The following is a 16,610-nucleotide window of genomic DNA, read 5'->3' as shown; positions in this document are numbered from 1 at the left end:
AGTTTAGAGTGAATGCCAAGAGATAGAAAATAGAAGGGGAAGATAAATATATAAAACGATCTTCTAAAATACTTTTTCTGTGAAAATATTTCACTGTCCCTTTTTTAAGGCAGAGCTATGACTTCAAGACTTGTTTGGCTATCTCTTCATATATAACAAATCGGCCCCAAAATACAGAAGCATAAATAATAACCAGTAATTTCTTCTTATGATCTTCTGCAGATCTTAATGAGTTCTGCAGGCAGTTCTTAATCTTTACCTGGTTTCAGTTGGATATCTGGAGGTTTGAAAATGGATACACTCATATAGTTGGCAGTTGGTGCTAGCTGTCCAATGGGTCTCAACTGAGACAGCCAGAAGCTTCTGTCCTCTAACATGTCAGCCCCTTTGAGTGACTGTAGTCTCCAAGAAGGAACATTCCAGGATGCAAAGGCAGAAACAGTGGTTCTCTTAAAATCCAGTCTTAGAAAGTCACACAATGTCACTTCCACAGTACACTGGCAAAATCGGTCAAAAGGTCAGCTTATATACAAGGAGAAACATCTCCTTCGTTTGATGGGCTAGTTACATTTCAAAATAGAATGTGGGGAGAAAAATATTCTGACCAATCTGTGACAGACATCCCTCATATTTAGCATTCATATGTTGTATGTAAATATAACTATTATATTATATTATATTATACCAGTAATGAAAGCATCTAGTACTCAGAAGTGGTTTAATTATTTTCGGTAGAATAAATATAGAGAGAGAGCTTTTTGCACATTACTTACATATGTGTATAAAATAATTTAGATGCATAAGCAAAAAGGTATATTCTTCTGTTATTTCCCACTGCCTACCAATCTCTGTCTTCCAGATGTACTCTTCTCCACATATATTACAGTGGTTAGACTGTTTAATATTACATCATAAAAGGGGTGCTTTCATAAAAAACAGACCAAATTGATTAAGTTTCAAAAGCCTTTGTCCTGAAAGTGAACTCAGGACTGTGGAGTCTGAGAAAATAAAACAATTATCTTGAATTTGTAGATAATACACATCTATAAAATCATCACCCCAATGCATGCCATCAACATATCCACCATCTCTAAAATTTCTTCCTGTCTTCTTTATTATTATTTTTTATCCAATAAGAACCATTCGGCATAAGACCTACAGGCTTAGCAATTTTTTAAAGTATATCTTGCAGTATTATTAACCATAGGCCTTATGTTGTACAGTAGAGTTCTAGGACTTATTCTTGCATTAATCAAAACTTTGTACCATTTGACTAATACCTTCCTATTTCTCCTGCCCTATCACCTCCAGCCTCAAGCAACCACCATTGTACTTTCTGCTTTTACTTTGACTTTTTTAGATTCCTCACATAAGTGGTAGCAAGTAATATTTGTCATTCTGTTCCTGGTTTATTTCACTTAGCATAATGTTTTCTAGTTTCATCCATGTTGTTGCAAATGGCAGAGTTTCTTTCTTTTTTAAGGCTGAATAATATTTTATTATGTTTTATGTGTATTTCCTATTTCATTATTTACTAGGAACATTCTTTGGTAAAACTGGCAATTTTTCCTTTGAACTTTCAGTGTGGGCCTGACTTGAAAAATACAATGACTACGAGTAGTTGGATGCCATCTTTAAATCAGTTGTTTTTAATTGAAGAGCAATAAATGCCTTTTAATATAATTATTCGACAATATTTCTCTCAACATTTTGTACTTTGAAATATACAGATTCAGAAGACATTTTTCCTAAAATTATTCCTAGTTTATGGTTTCTAACAATATTTAGTAGGTATTTATCTGAAATTTCCTTTTTTTACATATATAGCCATTTAATCTAAAATTTTGATATTAAAAATTTGTTTTCTAAATTTTATGTTTTTTATTTACTTTTATCACCTTATTACAGTATCTGGGACCTAATACATTGCTGTAAAAAATGATGGCATCAGGTATATTTATCTAATAAGCCAAATTAATACATGTGCTCTAGGTTTTTGCTATATTTGAAAATCACTAAGAAAGCTGCCTTTTATTCTAATTTTTCAAATTTAATTTTTTTTACTTCTAATTTTTTAACTACAAATGAGTGTTAAAAATTTTTTAAAGTTTTTTACTGGCTTCAAGATAACAACCTAAATTTTCACCTTTTTTCCCAAGTTAATGTGATAAATACATTAGATATGATTTTTGAACACTGCTCAATTTGCAAATAAATCTTGTTCAGAGACCTGTTGTTTTATATTTCTAATTTGTTTTGATGTTATTTTCATCAGAATTTTTACAACTATATTCATAAATAAATGGATGTTTAATAATCTCTGTGATAAAAATCATTTCCAGATATTTAATTATAGTTGCTTCATATAACTAGTTAAGTGTTTACTTTCTTTTTTCTAAAATAGTTTATGTAAAACTATAAAAAAAATCTTTATAAAATTGTTTAATATAAAAAAATTCTTAATTAAAATTTAAAATTTTCTTAATTACTTAAATGAATTCACCACTGATGCCCTACAGGCCGTATATGGTTAATTCTGGTAAATCTTTATGTGTAATTAAAGATTTTTTTCCCCTAGAATATAATGTCCTTTGTATTTTCATTAGGCCTTTTTAGTTAAGTGGTTTTCAAATCTTTTATCCTTTACTAATGTATCATCTACTTGTTTTAGTAACAATTGAGAGATGTTAAAGCTTCCTAATCTATTTATAGATTTCTTTATTTCTCCTTTTAGTTGTGCCAATTTTGCTATATATGTATTTTTCCAGCATCACTGAGGTAAAATTTACATACAAACGACTGTACCAATTTAAAGGGTACAATTTGACAACTTGACATATAAATACCTCTGCAAAACCATCACTAAATCACAAACATGTAGCTCCCCCCAAGTTTCTCCATACCCTTTTCAAATTTCTCCGTTGCACCTCTCAACTCCCTCCAGTTCTGCAAGTAATCACTCACCCTCTACAACTATAGACTTCTTTGCATTACTAGGGATTTACATAAAATTCTCATACAGTGCTATAAACAGTTAATAATTCACTAATCAAACAATCTTAAAATTATGCCATTTTCATTGTAGTTATTTGCTAGGATACTCTTTTACTGATATTTTATAAACATATTTTAAACATCTTTATTTTATAACTCCAAAATTAATTTAATTTGCCATAAATTGTCCTGCTAAAAGCTCAAAGAACTCTTTTAAATATAGTGCATGTATACTTTATATAAAGTATTCTATTTTTGTGTGATATTCTTAGGAAACTGTTGTATTTTTTTAAAGATTTTATTTATTTGTTCATGAGAGATATATAGAGAGAGAAGCAGAGACACAGGCAGAGGGAGAAGCAGGCTCCATGCAGGGAGTCTGACGCAAGACTCGATCCCGGGACTCCAGGATCATGCCCCGGGCCAAAGGCAGGTGCCAAACCGCTGAGCCACCCAGCGGTCCCAAAATTGTTGGTATAGGTATAATGGTCTTATCACTTACAACAGAGTTAAAAGACAGATTAAAACTGAAATGTGGAAAACAAACAAACAAACATAATGGAACATTTTTCTTTAGCTTTAAGAACTTTTCCAAAGAACTTTTCTAAAGAATGATTTATTCTGGAGAAGGAAAATTTTTCTAAGTTTTTATTTATTTATTTATTTATTTATTTATTTATTTATTTATTTATTTATTTATTTATTTAGATGTATTTTTTTTTTAGAGAGAAGGGGGTGGGAGGGGCAAAGGGAGAGGGAGAGAAAGTCTGAAGGAGACTCTGTGTTCGGCTTAGAGCTTGACACAAGGCCCAATAGTATGACCTTGAAATCTAAGACCAAACTATGACCTTGAAATCTAAGACCAAACTAAGAATCCAACACTTAACCAACTGTGCTGCCCAGGCATCCTCTTTTTTTAAGTTTTTAATTCTTTGCGAATTCTCTATAAAGAAAACTAAAAGAAATTTGGAAATGGGTGATGATAGCACTGGGGATATAAATCTCTGCACTCAATTTTCAGTATAGATTAGACTGTAATTCTATTATTGTATTTGAGATTATACCTTTTATAATTGGGGAACTGGAGGGCATTTTATCTTTCAGACAGGTGCGCAATAAAAATTTTGCTTTTTTTCCCCAAAATTTCTTACATGGAAAATATTTTATGCCATGTCTGTCCTCTGAAATTTTGATACCAAAGGTTAAATTGAATAGTTTTGTAAAAATGTTGGTTTAGAAGGTGAAGCTGAACCCATTTTACTAAACAATAAAGGCAAAGAACATAGAGGATAAAAACTAGTTTGGGGAACTTCAGATTTCTTAAAAAAATAGTTTTTTCATAAAAAAATAGGTACCTTTCCATTTTAATATGAAGTTACAGATATACTTAAGAATGACTCACCTTACTCCAAGCATAATTCCAAAATAAATGTCATAAGATGAATTGATTCAAGATATGAAAACAAGAGTAAAACCATTTATCAATAAGGAAAAAAATATAAACTAATACAAAACACAAATAGTATTTGAAAGCAGAATTTAAGGTAATGTTTACTCAAATAATATGTTTTTTAAATGGGTCAACCAAATACTATTGCAAATTGTAAAGAAAGTTTCTGAAGTTTCACAGGGGATATCAGTTTATTGACAGTCACTAAATTAATTTGTCTACTTTATGCTTGGACTTGAATTGTTCAATTAAGTAATTTGAATGAATGAGCCAGCATCTGGTCAATAATGAGGTATTGAAGGTTAGACGTGATGTTCAGAGGAGTGGCTTTCCTTGACATCATTTCCAATATCCACTGAAAATGTAGCTTTGTTTAAGTACCAGAAGCTGTTCCCTGAAATCAATGGACTAAGTGATGAAACTGTCAGAGATTTAAGGGATTCATAATCATATCAGAACTAATTATTCTATTCTAATGCCTTTTTCCAATTAATTTCTCCCCCTGGTTAGTGCATTGTAGGGTCATGGAGGAAAAAAATAAGTTCACATATGCATATTTTGCATTGGTTAATTTAGTTTATATTACATGAGGAAGAAAGTGAAGAAGAGACACCATTATTCTTTGGACATGTAGGCAATACAGAGTAATGAGAATAGATGCAATACCAGTGCTGAGACAAAACAAAACAAACAATCTAAAGGGTCTAAATAAAAATGCATTCTTTGAAAATACCAATATTCTGGCATATAAAACTCTACAGAAATTGTTTAACAAACAGTTTCTTATGTAATTTAACTCAGTTACCTCCCTCCAATGGGCATTTGCATTTTAAGTACTCTGCAATTATGTAAGAATATATTTGCATCCTATAATCATCAAGGCGGGTATATTGTTGACTCCCTGAAATAGAATTATGTAGAAACATAGCTTAAAGAGTTGGAAGAGTTTCCTAATAGAAATTTGAGTAACATAAATTGCCTGTAATAGGAGTGAAGGGGACTTCCATGACTCATTTATTCTTATAAGATCCCATGTGTAAGTAAAAAAAAGTAAAATCCCCATGCTGCTTTAAATATCCACTATCGTGAAACAAAAAGTTTTTTGTTAAATATAAATTATATAATGACATCTCCAATCCTCCATTCTATTTGAGAAATCCAACAGAGATGTAGGTATTATTATTAAAGATTTATTTACTTTAGAGAAAGAGGGAGAGAGAATGTGGGAGCATGCAAGTGGGGGGAGTGGCAGAGGCAGAAGGAAAGAGAAAATCCTGCAGCTGACTCCCCACTAAGCATGAGGTCCCACATGAGGCTCAATCCCAAGACCCTGAGATCATGACCTGAGATGAAATCAAGAGTTAGATGCTTAACAGACTGAGCCACCCAGGCATCCTGTAGTACCATTTCAAACAGTTTTAAATTCAGTAAGAGGATCACAGAAGAATAAGGGGTAGAGAACTGTAGAGGAAGGAGCATGCTATTTTAGTGGTGTTATAAACTGAATATTTGCATCCCTCTCAAATCTGTATGTTGAAGCCTGAACCTCCAGTGTGGCTATATTTGGAGATGGGGCCTTCTAGGAAATAATTATGATTAATTGTAGTCATAAGTGTAGAGCCTTGCTACAACAATTAGTGAATGTCCTTATAAAGAGAGATAACAGAGTTTGCTCTCACCTTCCCTGTGCCAGGGCATTAAGGAAAGACCATAAGAGGACACAGCAAGAAGGCAGTTATCTATAAGCCATGAAAAAATTTATCACCAGGAACCAAATCTGCCAGCAGCATGTTGAATTTGGACTTCTCATCATCTAGAACTGTGAGAAAAGGCATTTTGTTGATCAACCCATCCAGTCTATGCAGTTATAGCACTCCAAGAAATTGGGTAAAGACCACTCTCTCTTGAACAACATTATATATGCTTCTTACATGAGCAAAGATAAAAGTAATATGAGAAATGGGCAAGTGAGGAGATGGAGAAGTTAGGCAAAATTTCATGTAAAAGAAACAAGAAATAGTAAGGTTATAAAGCACAAATCAGCAGGGCATGTTTGGCAAAGATTCAAAAGTAGCACAAAGAACTCTGGCAAAGATTTCAGATGTAATGCATCTGAAATACATGCTTAGGAATTAGAAAAGTTGGCAGAGATCAGATCATATAAGATCTACCATATTAAACCATTACAAGGATTTTGGATTTTATTCCAAGATGATGTGAAGCTTCTTGGAATGTTTTGAGCAAGGTAGAGACATGATGTGATTAATATTTTTAGAAGAACACGATTAGTCCTAATTATGAATAGGCAATAGGTAGATTCAATGAAAATAACAGAAATTCTGAAAAACCTTGCATACCACCTTAAATAAATATTTCATTATGCCAAGTGGCAAAGGAGACAATAGAATCCCACTTGAGCAGAATGTTGAGGTTTTTGTGTTTTAAGATTTTATTTATTTATTCATGAGAGACAATGAGAGAGAGAAAGAGAGTGAAGGAGGCAGAGGGAGAAGCAGGCTCCATGCAGGGAGCCCAATGTGGGACTCGATCCCGGGTCTCCAGGATCATGCCCTGAGCTGAAGGCAGGCACTAAACCGCTGACCACCAGGGCTGCCCAGAATGTTGAGTTTTATGGTAGAGCGCAGTGGTGCCTTAAGCTAATAAGAAACTTTTCCAGGGCATTTTAAAAATAAAAACAATATAGCAACTTTAATCAATAATTTGTTCTGAATTCAGTGATAGGCCCAGTGTTAGAGCAGAAAGCAAGATATGTAAATTTAATGTATATCTATATATCTTTATCTACAAATATATATAGATATAAACAATTTTTATACCAAACATATATATATATATGTGGAGAGAGAGGAATAATCCACATAGTTAATGTATTCAGCACATGGATATGTCCATAAAAATGATATTATGACTTGAACGTGACTCTAGGAGACATAAGATAAGATCTTAGATTACTGTGGTATAATGATAAGTTTATACTATAAAAATAGGAGAGAGAGAGAGAGCAAGAGAGCGATGCTCAATTCTAAGCTTTTTAGAAATAGCCACAGGACATTAAAAGTTATTAGCAGCTGGAAAGAAGACAGGATGAAAACTTTGAGTAATGAAAAGTTAAAATAAATTATATTCTTTAATAACATGATTTTTTAAAAGTATCAGCTTATTGATGAAAGGAAAAGGATAACCACCAGCTTTCTGAAATTCATTTGAGCATGATGAGATCACTATAGACCCAGGATAAGAAGATCTATATTTATTTTCAAGCAGATAAGTAAGAGGAAATAGGTAATGACACAGTTAAACAATGAAAAATATCATGTGTAATTGAATATAGATTTAATTTTTCAATGGAAAAGGAAGACAGATGGCACTATTAAAACAATTTCAATAATAAGTAGATTTCCAAAGATGAGGATATATTTTAGGCTCAGAAATCAAAATCGAAAGTCCTTCACAAAAGGAGGCTGGATAAACTTGTTCAGACACTACAAGCAGGCATGCATCACAGAAACTCCTTTTTTTTTTTTTTTTAAATTTTTATTTTTATTTTATGATAGTCACAGAGAGAGAGAGAGAGAGGCAGAGACACAGGCAGAGGGAAAAGCAGGCTCCATGCACCGGGAGCCCGACGTGGGATTCGATCCCGGGTCTCCAGGATCGCGCCCTGGGCCAAAGGCAGGCGCCAAACCGCTGTGCCACCCAGGGATCCCCAGAAACTCCTTATGTCTTATAAAATCTTTATCAGCTTAGGAGGAAGACTGCTTGTACCAATAACCTTTCTTTCATACTCATTGAAGAGTAGATGACAATTTGTCTTTGAAATATTCATATTTTTCAGAAGAGGCTAGGAAATGCTGCAGTCACAAATTCACCCTCTCATCTCAGTAGTTTACAGAACAAACAATTGCACTCACGGTACGTGCTCACTGCAAGGACTTTCCATCAGCACCCAGGGATCCAGACTCCTAGTGACTCCACACACAAGTGTAGCTGCAACATCTGAAACAAATTCAAAGTGTTATCCACTCACAGTTTATTTTAATATTAAATAAGTAGGGATTTATAGATATTCATAGGAATGACTAATTGCGTGAGGGATTAAAATTTTTTTCCAAGTATCTGATGTTCTTAGACTGTTCCTGTACAATTCACTGCAGGCCTGGTCACACACCTGTGAGACTGATCGAAGTGCAAACCTGATCCTGTCTTCTTTAAGCTGATAAAATAACTGGCTGGTAAATTCATTTTCAGTTTTTTAAAAGGCATTGTTGGTACATTGGTCTTTTGATAAAAGTCGATATCGATTTTACTGATTCGAAGAATAAACAAGAATGGCTTTTGTCAAAATAGTTATAAATTGTTATGAAGACTAGAGTTTTTCTCTCTCACCGTAAACTGCGTATTGTGGTAACTCTGCCCTAGTAACACGAAGTAAAGGTAGAACAATTCACCGAACGGTAATGGGGTCATTAGGCCCTGAACCTGGATATGACAGTTTATAAGTGAATCAATTATAATATCCTATTACGTCAACCCCATATCGCTTGCAGGATTGTTCTGAGAAATGACATTTTGCAAAACAAGGGATGTGATGTTTGCTGACCTTGGAGGAGTTTAAAAAGAGCAACAGTATCTCTATGCTTAAGTCAATTCACTCTCAGCTCTATACCTGGGTTTCAGGTGACTCTATTCAGGAGATATAATTTATTTATTCAAAGGAGTTTAAATATGTTTATTTCTTGGGTTGTTGGCAGGCATAACTATGATTTAGGGGAAATAGCCCAACTATATTTTTTCTAATACATGTGTGTATGTTAGGTAAATATATTTAAAAGAAGAACAAACATGCATGCACACACACACAAAGAAACCCAGTATGAACAATTATAATTTCCTTCTCAGGTTAAATACAATTGCACAATAGCACCATTGAAGTAATGTCATGAAAATACAAATTCTTAATTTGAAATGGAAATCTCACACAAATATTTGAGTTGCACACTACTTGAAATATATGTGCTCTATGTTATTAATGTTATGCATTCCTCAGAATCCTTTGTAATTCTTATCCCTTTGTGCATGTGAATACGAACTTATTTCCTAGAAGTCATCCCTCTGTGATCCGTTATCAGTTGTACCTTATCTGAAAAAAGTGAGGGTTCTTTCAACATACTTGGAAATGCCTAAATTCAAAACAATAATTCCCATCAGCCAAACTTATGTAAGATTGATAAATTATCCAGAATATCAACTTCCTATACTTAAATGAGAAACAGAACTATCAAAAAGACCCAGATATTCACAATTTTCCCAAACGTTGAGGTAGTAATGGCATATTTTGTTTTTTAGTACTTCCTAGGAATAGGACATGATAATATGTTCGCATTGTAAACTATATAACTGGCCACTCACATATTTTCCTAAATTCTAGTTGATAAAATATATTGGAGATTTTAATGTCAATTTGGAGATACAATATCATTTTTATTATTCATCAGATTTTTTAAGCACAAAGTAAGCTGAAGGATGTCCATTAATAACGAATGCTAAGGGTGCCTGCATGGCTCAGTCAGTTAAGTGCCTGACTCTTACTTTCAGCTCAAGTCATGATTTCAGGGTCTTGGGATCGAGCCCCGAATGGGGGTCCCTACTGAGCAGGAAGTCTGTTCCCTCTCCCTGTGCCCCTCCCCCCACTCATGCCTGTCCTCTAAAAAATAAATAAATCTTTTTAAAAAAGATTTTATGTATTTATTCATGAGAGACACACACAGAGAGAGGCAGAGACACAGTAGAGGGAGAAGCAGGATGCAGGACTTGATCTCGAGTCTCTAGGATCACGTCCTGAGCCAAAGGCAGACACTCAACCACTTAGCCACCCACTGCCCAAAATCATAAAAAAAAAGAGGGGCACCTGGGTGGCTCAGTCACTGAAGTGTCTACCTTTAGCTTAGGTCATGATCTCAGGGTCCAGGGATGGAGCCCCTCATAGGGCTCCCTCCTCAGTTAAGGGGTCTGCTTCTTCATCTCCCCCTGCCACATCCTCTGCTTGTGTTCACTGTCAAACAAATAAAATCTTAAAAAAAAAAAAAAGAAATTCTACTGTATCCTTCACTTAATATCTAGTGAGCAACTACTAGGTATTGGGCATAATTACTGGCATGGGTTACAACTTTGAATAAAACTGTCTCTACTTTCGAGCAGTTTACATTCTACTGGAGAAGACAGACAATAAACTATAAAATAACTTGATGTGTAATGTTAAGTTCCATTTTCTATATAAAAAAATAAAGTGCGATAAGGACACTAGAAAAAGCCTGATGACTGTAAAAAGAGTGATACTTTTCACACAGGGAGTGATCAAGAAAGGTCTTTCTATTAATGTGATCTTTGGTGGAGACAAGAATGAAGTAAGAAAGTGAGACATGCAACTACCTAGAGGAAAGGCATAAAGAGAATAGTAATGAATGGTCTTCAATGACAGAAGCAGCACAGCCCTATGAATGTATAAGACATTATCTGACAGTTTGTTACATAAAAATATGGGTATTTAACATGCTTCTATTCTCTCAATAAAGAAGAATGTTACAATGATCATCTTTGAAAAACTCATCTATGATTACTTCCTCAAACTAGATTTTGAGAAGTCGATTATGAAAAGTACATGTTACCCCATCAATGGAGAAAATCAAAATTAAAAACTAAAGGTTGGTTTTTCTTAACACTTATTTTTAGAGAGAGAGCATGCATGCACATGCACGAGCAGGAGATGAAGGCAGGGGGAGAGCATCCCAGTCAGAGTCCTCACGGAGAATGGAGCCTGATCTGGGCTCAATCTCACAACTCTGAGACCATGACCTGAATGAAAATTAAGAGTCTGACTCTTAACCAACTGCGCCACCCAAGCACCCCTCACAAAAAAAAAAAAAAAAGGTTTTGAAGAAAACTGAAACAACTTACACTTTCACTACCATTACTTGGCTCTTCATTTCACTGAATTTTATTCAGTTTTGATCATTACTGAATACTATTTTTTTTTGGCTTCAAAGGTTGCTAATATGAAAGGCAGAAAACGGAAAATTCTACATTTTTCTCATTACTGATTCAATTAGCTCTCTTACATTTTTATAATCAAGGATTCATTTTTTTCTTTGGCATAATACATTATATATTTGAGTTTCCTTCCTCATGTATCATTTTGATGCAATTTTTCTACCTTGAATTTATTCTAAGAAAATCTTTCTATATTCCTATGAATAATTATTTCCTGTTTTTTGCTCTTATTTTAATATATATTCATTTAGACTAGAATATTCATAATTTTTCTCAGTGACAATTAGGGTGTTTCTTATTTTCTTCTATTTAAACATATCCTCTCTTCCTAACACCTCTTGTTGAATTTTCCATTCTTTCCTCATTGTTGTATTTTGCTTTTTGTTTCATATCCTAATTTCCTACATTTACAACAAAATTCTTTCCTTGACCAAACTCTAGCTAGGCTCCTCTGAGACCTTTCTTGAACAGGCCTGAACTTGGGCCTATAAAGATTAAACAAACAAACAAACAAACAAACAAACAAAACACTAACAGGTTCTAACAGCTCAGGGCTGCATCTCTAGCATCCCAAATTCTTCTAGCTCTTGGCTGCCTTATGCGTAGAGTGGGGACCAGGGAGTCAAGGGTGAAAGTGAGAGCAACTTCCTTTGTGTCTGAGAGTCCCAGGGTTTCTATAATGTCATTCTAGCCAGTACTTGGCTGTTAGCCAATTCATCACATTTTTAGCTCACACATTTTTTTTTTCTTTCATGTATTTCAAATATGCTTCTATATTGTCTTTTGACAGAAGAATTCCTGTGTATATTTCTCCTAAGGCAAGGGTAACCACAAAAATGAACTATAGGGACTACACCAAAATAAAAAGCTTTTGCACATCAAATGAAACCATTAACAAAACAAAAAGGCAACCTACTGAATGGGAGAAGATATTTGCAAATGATATATCTGATAATGGGTTAACATGCAAAATACATAAAGAGCTTCTATAACTCAACAACAAAAAACAATGGGATTTTTAAAAAATGAGCAGAGGACTTGAATAGACATTTTTCCAAAGAAGTTGCATAGATGGCCAAAAGGTACATTAGAAGATGCTCAATATCACTAATCTTTGGGGAAATGCAAATCAAACCACAACAAGATATCATCTTACACCTGTCACAAAGGCTAAAATTAAAAAGACAAGAAATGAGAGGTGTTGGCGAGGATGTAGAGAAAAAGGAATCCTCGGGTACTGTTGGTGGGAATGTAAATTGGTGCAGCCATTGTGGAAAACAGTATGGAGGTGCCTCAAAAAAAATTAAAATGGAAATACTATATAATTCTATTACTTGGTATTTACCCCCAAAAGCTAAAAATATTAATTCAAAAATATATATGTACCCCTTCGTTTATTCCAGCATTATTTATAATAGCCAAGATACAAAAGTAATCTAAGTGTCCATCAATAGACAAATGCATAAAGAAGAGATATGGTATGTGTTTGTGTGTGGGTGTTATATTGCTCAGTTGTAAAAAAGATGAGATCTCACCATATCTGACAAAATGGATGGACTAGATGGTATTATGCTAAGTGAAGTAAGACTAAGAAAGACAAATACTATATGATTTTACTTTTATGTGAAATCTAAGAAATAATACATATGAATAAACAAGCAAAAAGCAGAATCAGAGGCATACATACAGAAAAAACTAGTGGTTGCCAGACAGAAGGAAGGTAGATGGGATCAAAAAATGGGTGCAGGGAAGAGGGAGATACAGGCTTCCAGTGATGGAGTGAATAAGTCATGGGAATAAAAGACACACCATAGGGAATTTTATAATTATCTGCTTACACTTTTAGTAAGACATTGTACTGATTCATATTTTTTATGTGATACATTGATACTGTAAAAACATTCTATGGTAACAGAAGGTAGCTACTTTTATGGTGAATATAGTACAACCTTGAATCACTTTGTTGTACACCTTAAACTAATGTAGTATTGTGTAAATATTTATTTATTTGAGAGAGAGAGAGTGGGGGAGAGAGAGAATCCTAAGCAGACTTCCCACCGAGTGCAGGGCCTGACATGAGGCTCCATCCCGTGACCCTGAGATCATGACCCCTGCTGAAATCAAGAGTTGGACACATAATTGTATGCTTACATTTTTGGTAAGTCTTTATGCTGAATCATATTTTTTAATGTGATTCAGGTATGATTCTTTAATTTATTTTTCTGTGAAATTAACTTTTCTGAACCTTGAGTGGTAAGGGTAAATCAGAATTGCTTTTATAGCTTTCTGACTCTAATGCTTCTTTTTCTGATGTCCTAACAAAGTGATAAAAATAACATACTTTCTGAGATGGTGTTTTCCACTGCTATTACCCTAATTTTATCTAGATCTTTGTTTTGCTTTACTCTTATTTTTGCTGTCCTGTTCAATGAGTATTTCTAGACATTTAGAATGATAGTTATCAGAAAAATACTATGATTTGTTAATTCTGAGTTTACAGGGATGAATCTGATTCAGTTACTGGAGACTTCTTTAGACCATTTGCACTTGTATGTGCAATGTGTTTTGCAAAAACATCTTCTAGTTTCCACTGCTGTTTGCAAATTGGCCCGTGGTCCTTTCCAGTAAACTTTTATTGGAAAATTTAGTATTCTGTTTTCAAGTCTATCAGATGCCTGTTTCTCAGTTCCATTTCCTACTTTCGTCATGTAATTTTCTCCTAGATAACTGTGCATGCTTGGCTTTGCTGTTGGAAAACAAATCAAATTACTGATATACCAAAAAATAAAAAGATCAAATTGCATAATGTAATAGATCAATCCAGAAAGTCCAATATTTAACAGATGCCTTTTAAAAACAAGAAACATAAACTGTTCAAAACTCCCAAAATGTTCTTGCATACTAATGAAAATAAACTGGAGCATGTTGTCATGAAAGAATAAACTTCCAAAGATATGGAGTTCAGTATCTAATCTGGTATCTAATTTCTCTGCATCACTACCATATGCTAGAAAACTGAGTGAACAATACCCAGCCAATATCAATCAAGGGTGAGGGTCCAATACATTTATCTTCAGACATACAAAACCTCAAAATATATCTAAGTTCTTTCAAAGAGTATCAAAGAAAATAATTGAGAAATGCACTTCAACAAAATTAAGGTGTAGGCCAAAGATTTTGGAAAGTTAATCCAACTCAGAAAGTCCTTGGACAAGAGCTATGCCACAGGCTTTAATAAATTAGTTCAGTTTGAGATATAAAATAGAAGAGACCATAAGGCAACTACTGGGGGGAAATATCATACTTGACTATATGGAAATAAATGGTCATAATTTTAAGTATATAAAAAATAGGGAATTATTAACTCATGTAACACCAATGGTCTCAGAAATGACAAAATATTTCTGTAATTATTAAATGAAACACTCACCACTGATTTATCCAAATATTATGCAATAAATCTAGGGAATGAGGGAATGAAGGAGGAAAGGTAATAGTAGTAGTATAGTTAATTTATTACCTATTATAATAAGAATGCAAGAAATGCCTCCAAATCGCAGTGGTAGATGAGGTACATAAGCACATTTTTAGAACCATGTGATGAATTCTAAAGCAAATATCTAATGGGATTGACAATTGCTACTTCTCAGACAAGGATTATGGGTGAGAATGGAAAATACAAGGAATCATTCATTCCTTTTACTGTATGCCTTTTAACACCATTTAACTTTTACATGCATAACCTTTATTTAATTAAAAATAAAAAGAAAGTAATACAAAAATAAAGAATTTATAAGTAAAGAATAGACATAAAGTAGACTCAAGAAAAAAGTGATACATCACAACATGGAAGAAGACTAGGTGATTCTCTGATTATCGACTTATATCATGATGGTGATGATCTGAATTACATTATTATTTCGAAAATGACTTCTATCTGTCCGTTCTAGTCAAGCTTGTGTGGAGCTAAACTTTAGACTTAATACTTAGCAAAAATATTACCTAGGTAAGGAGATTAATTTTAGTCTCCTAGGAACAAGAACAATAACAATAATAATAATATCAACTGATAGATGTGTTAACAGGTTAGTGGGAATGAAATAGTTTTCAAATGATCAATACATGTATTGATGTATATTGATTCATAACATCATCTACCTTGGGTGATAATAGACACAGCACCCTCTGAGATGTTCATATCTTCCATTTTCTTTTGGTAGCAACTTTAGTGTTTTCTTTTACCAATAAATTTCCATATCTTAACTCAGATTGTGTTTTTCCATTCAAAGAGTTTTAGAACTTGATTTACCTTGTATCCTCTATTAAATCATACCTGGAGGTACTATCAAAAGTTACCTCCGCACTTCTCAAACTGTGTTGAATGCTTTCTGGTTTCCTAGGCATTAGGTTTAATACGATTATTTCAGTTTGATTAGAACACTGTTTGCCTTAGGAATCATCCATATCTTTTTGCTGCTCACAATAATTAAAATTAATCAGATCCTTCCTTTTCATGGTCTTGAGATTTAATATAAAATATGCTGCAGGCTTGGGATTCTCCGGAAGGGAAACTCATTATTATATTATTTCTCCCCTTGAGAGAATGAAATATATTTTTAGGAACAGCGCAAACTTTTCAATTAATATAAAGTACAATAGTAAACCATATATGATTTGGGTGTCAATCTTGGCTTAAGTTCTGGGATTCCCAAGGAACTATTACAGAAAAAAATTTCCTTACGTGCTTATAATTTATATATCAATGTAACACATATTAAAATTTACTATTTAAAATGTAATTTCTTATTTATTCACATTAGACTACTTCAATGCATTTTTGGAATTGGACACCTTTGTTAGTTAATATACAATTTAGGATACTGAAACATTTTAAAACTGTGCTAAACTTTTAATGTAACTGAAGAGATTTTGTTCTTATGAACATAATAGAATATTTATTTTAGAAAAATTAAGCCCAGGGCAGCCCAGGTGGCACAGCGGTTTAGCGCTGCCTTCAGCCCAGGGTGTGATCCTGGAGATCCGGGATCAAGTCCCACATCAGGCTTCCTGCATGGAGCCTGCTTCTCCCTCTGCCTAC

The 16,610-nt window shown here is 33.7% G+C and overlaps 1 protein-coding gene across 1 annotated transcript in view; it reads right to left on the bottom strand.

Annotated features, from left to right (window-relative positions):
- Positions 1–16,610, bottom strand: part of LOC119873559 (translation initiation factor IF-2-like) — a 106,798-nt gene that overhangs the window by 47,220 nt on the left and 42,968 nt on the right. The window contains exon 4 of the mRNA XM_038549562.1: positions 8,377–8,461. Within this exon, the coding sequence (XP_038405490.1) occupies positions 8,377–8,461 (85 nt within the window). The remainder of the gene's footprint in view (positions 1–8,376; positions 8,462–16,610) is intronic.

Source organism: Canis lupus, chromosome 10 (genome assembly GCF_011100685.1).
Source record: "Canis lupus familiaris isolate Mischka breed German Shepherd chromosome 10, alternate assembly UU_Cfam_GSD_1.0, whole genome shotgun sequence".
Taxonomy (NCBI): Eukaryota; Metazoa; Chordata; class Mammalia; order Carnivora; family Canidae; genus Canis; species Canis lupus.
This window is presented reverse-complemented; position numbering and strand designations above follow the sequence as displayed.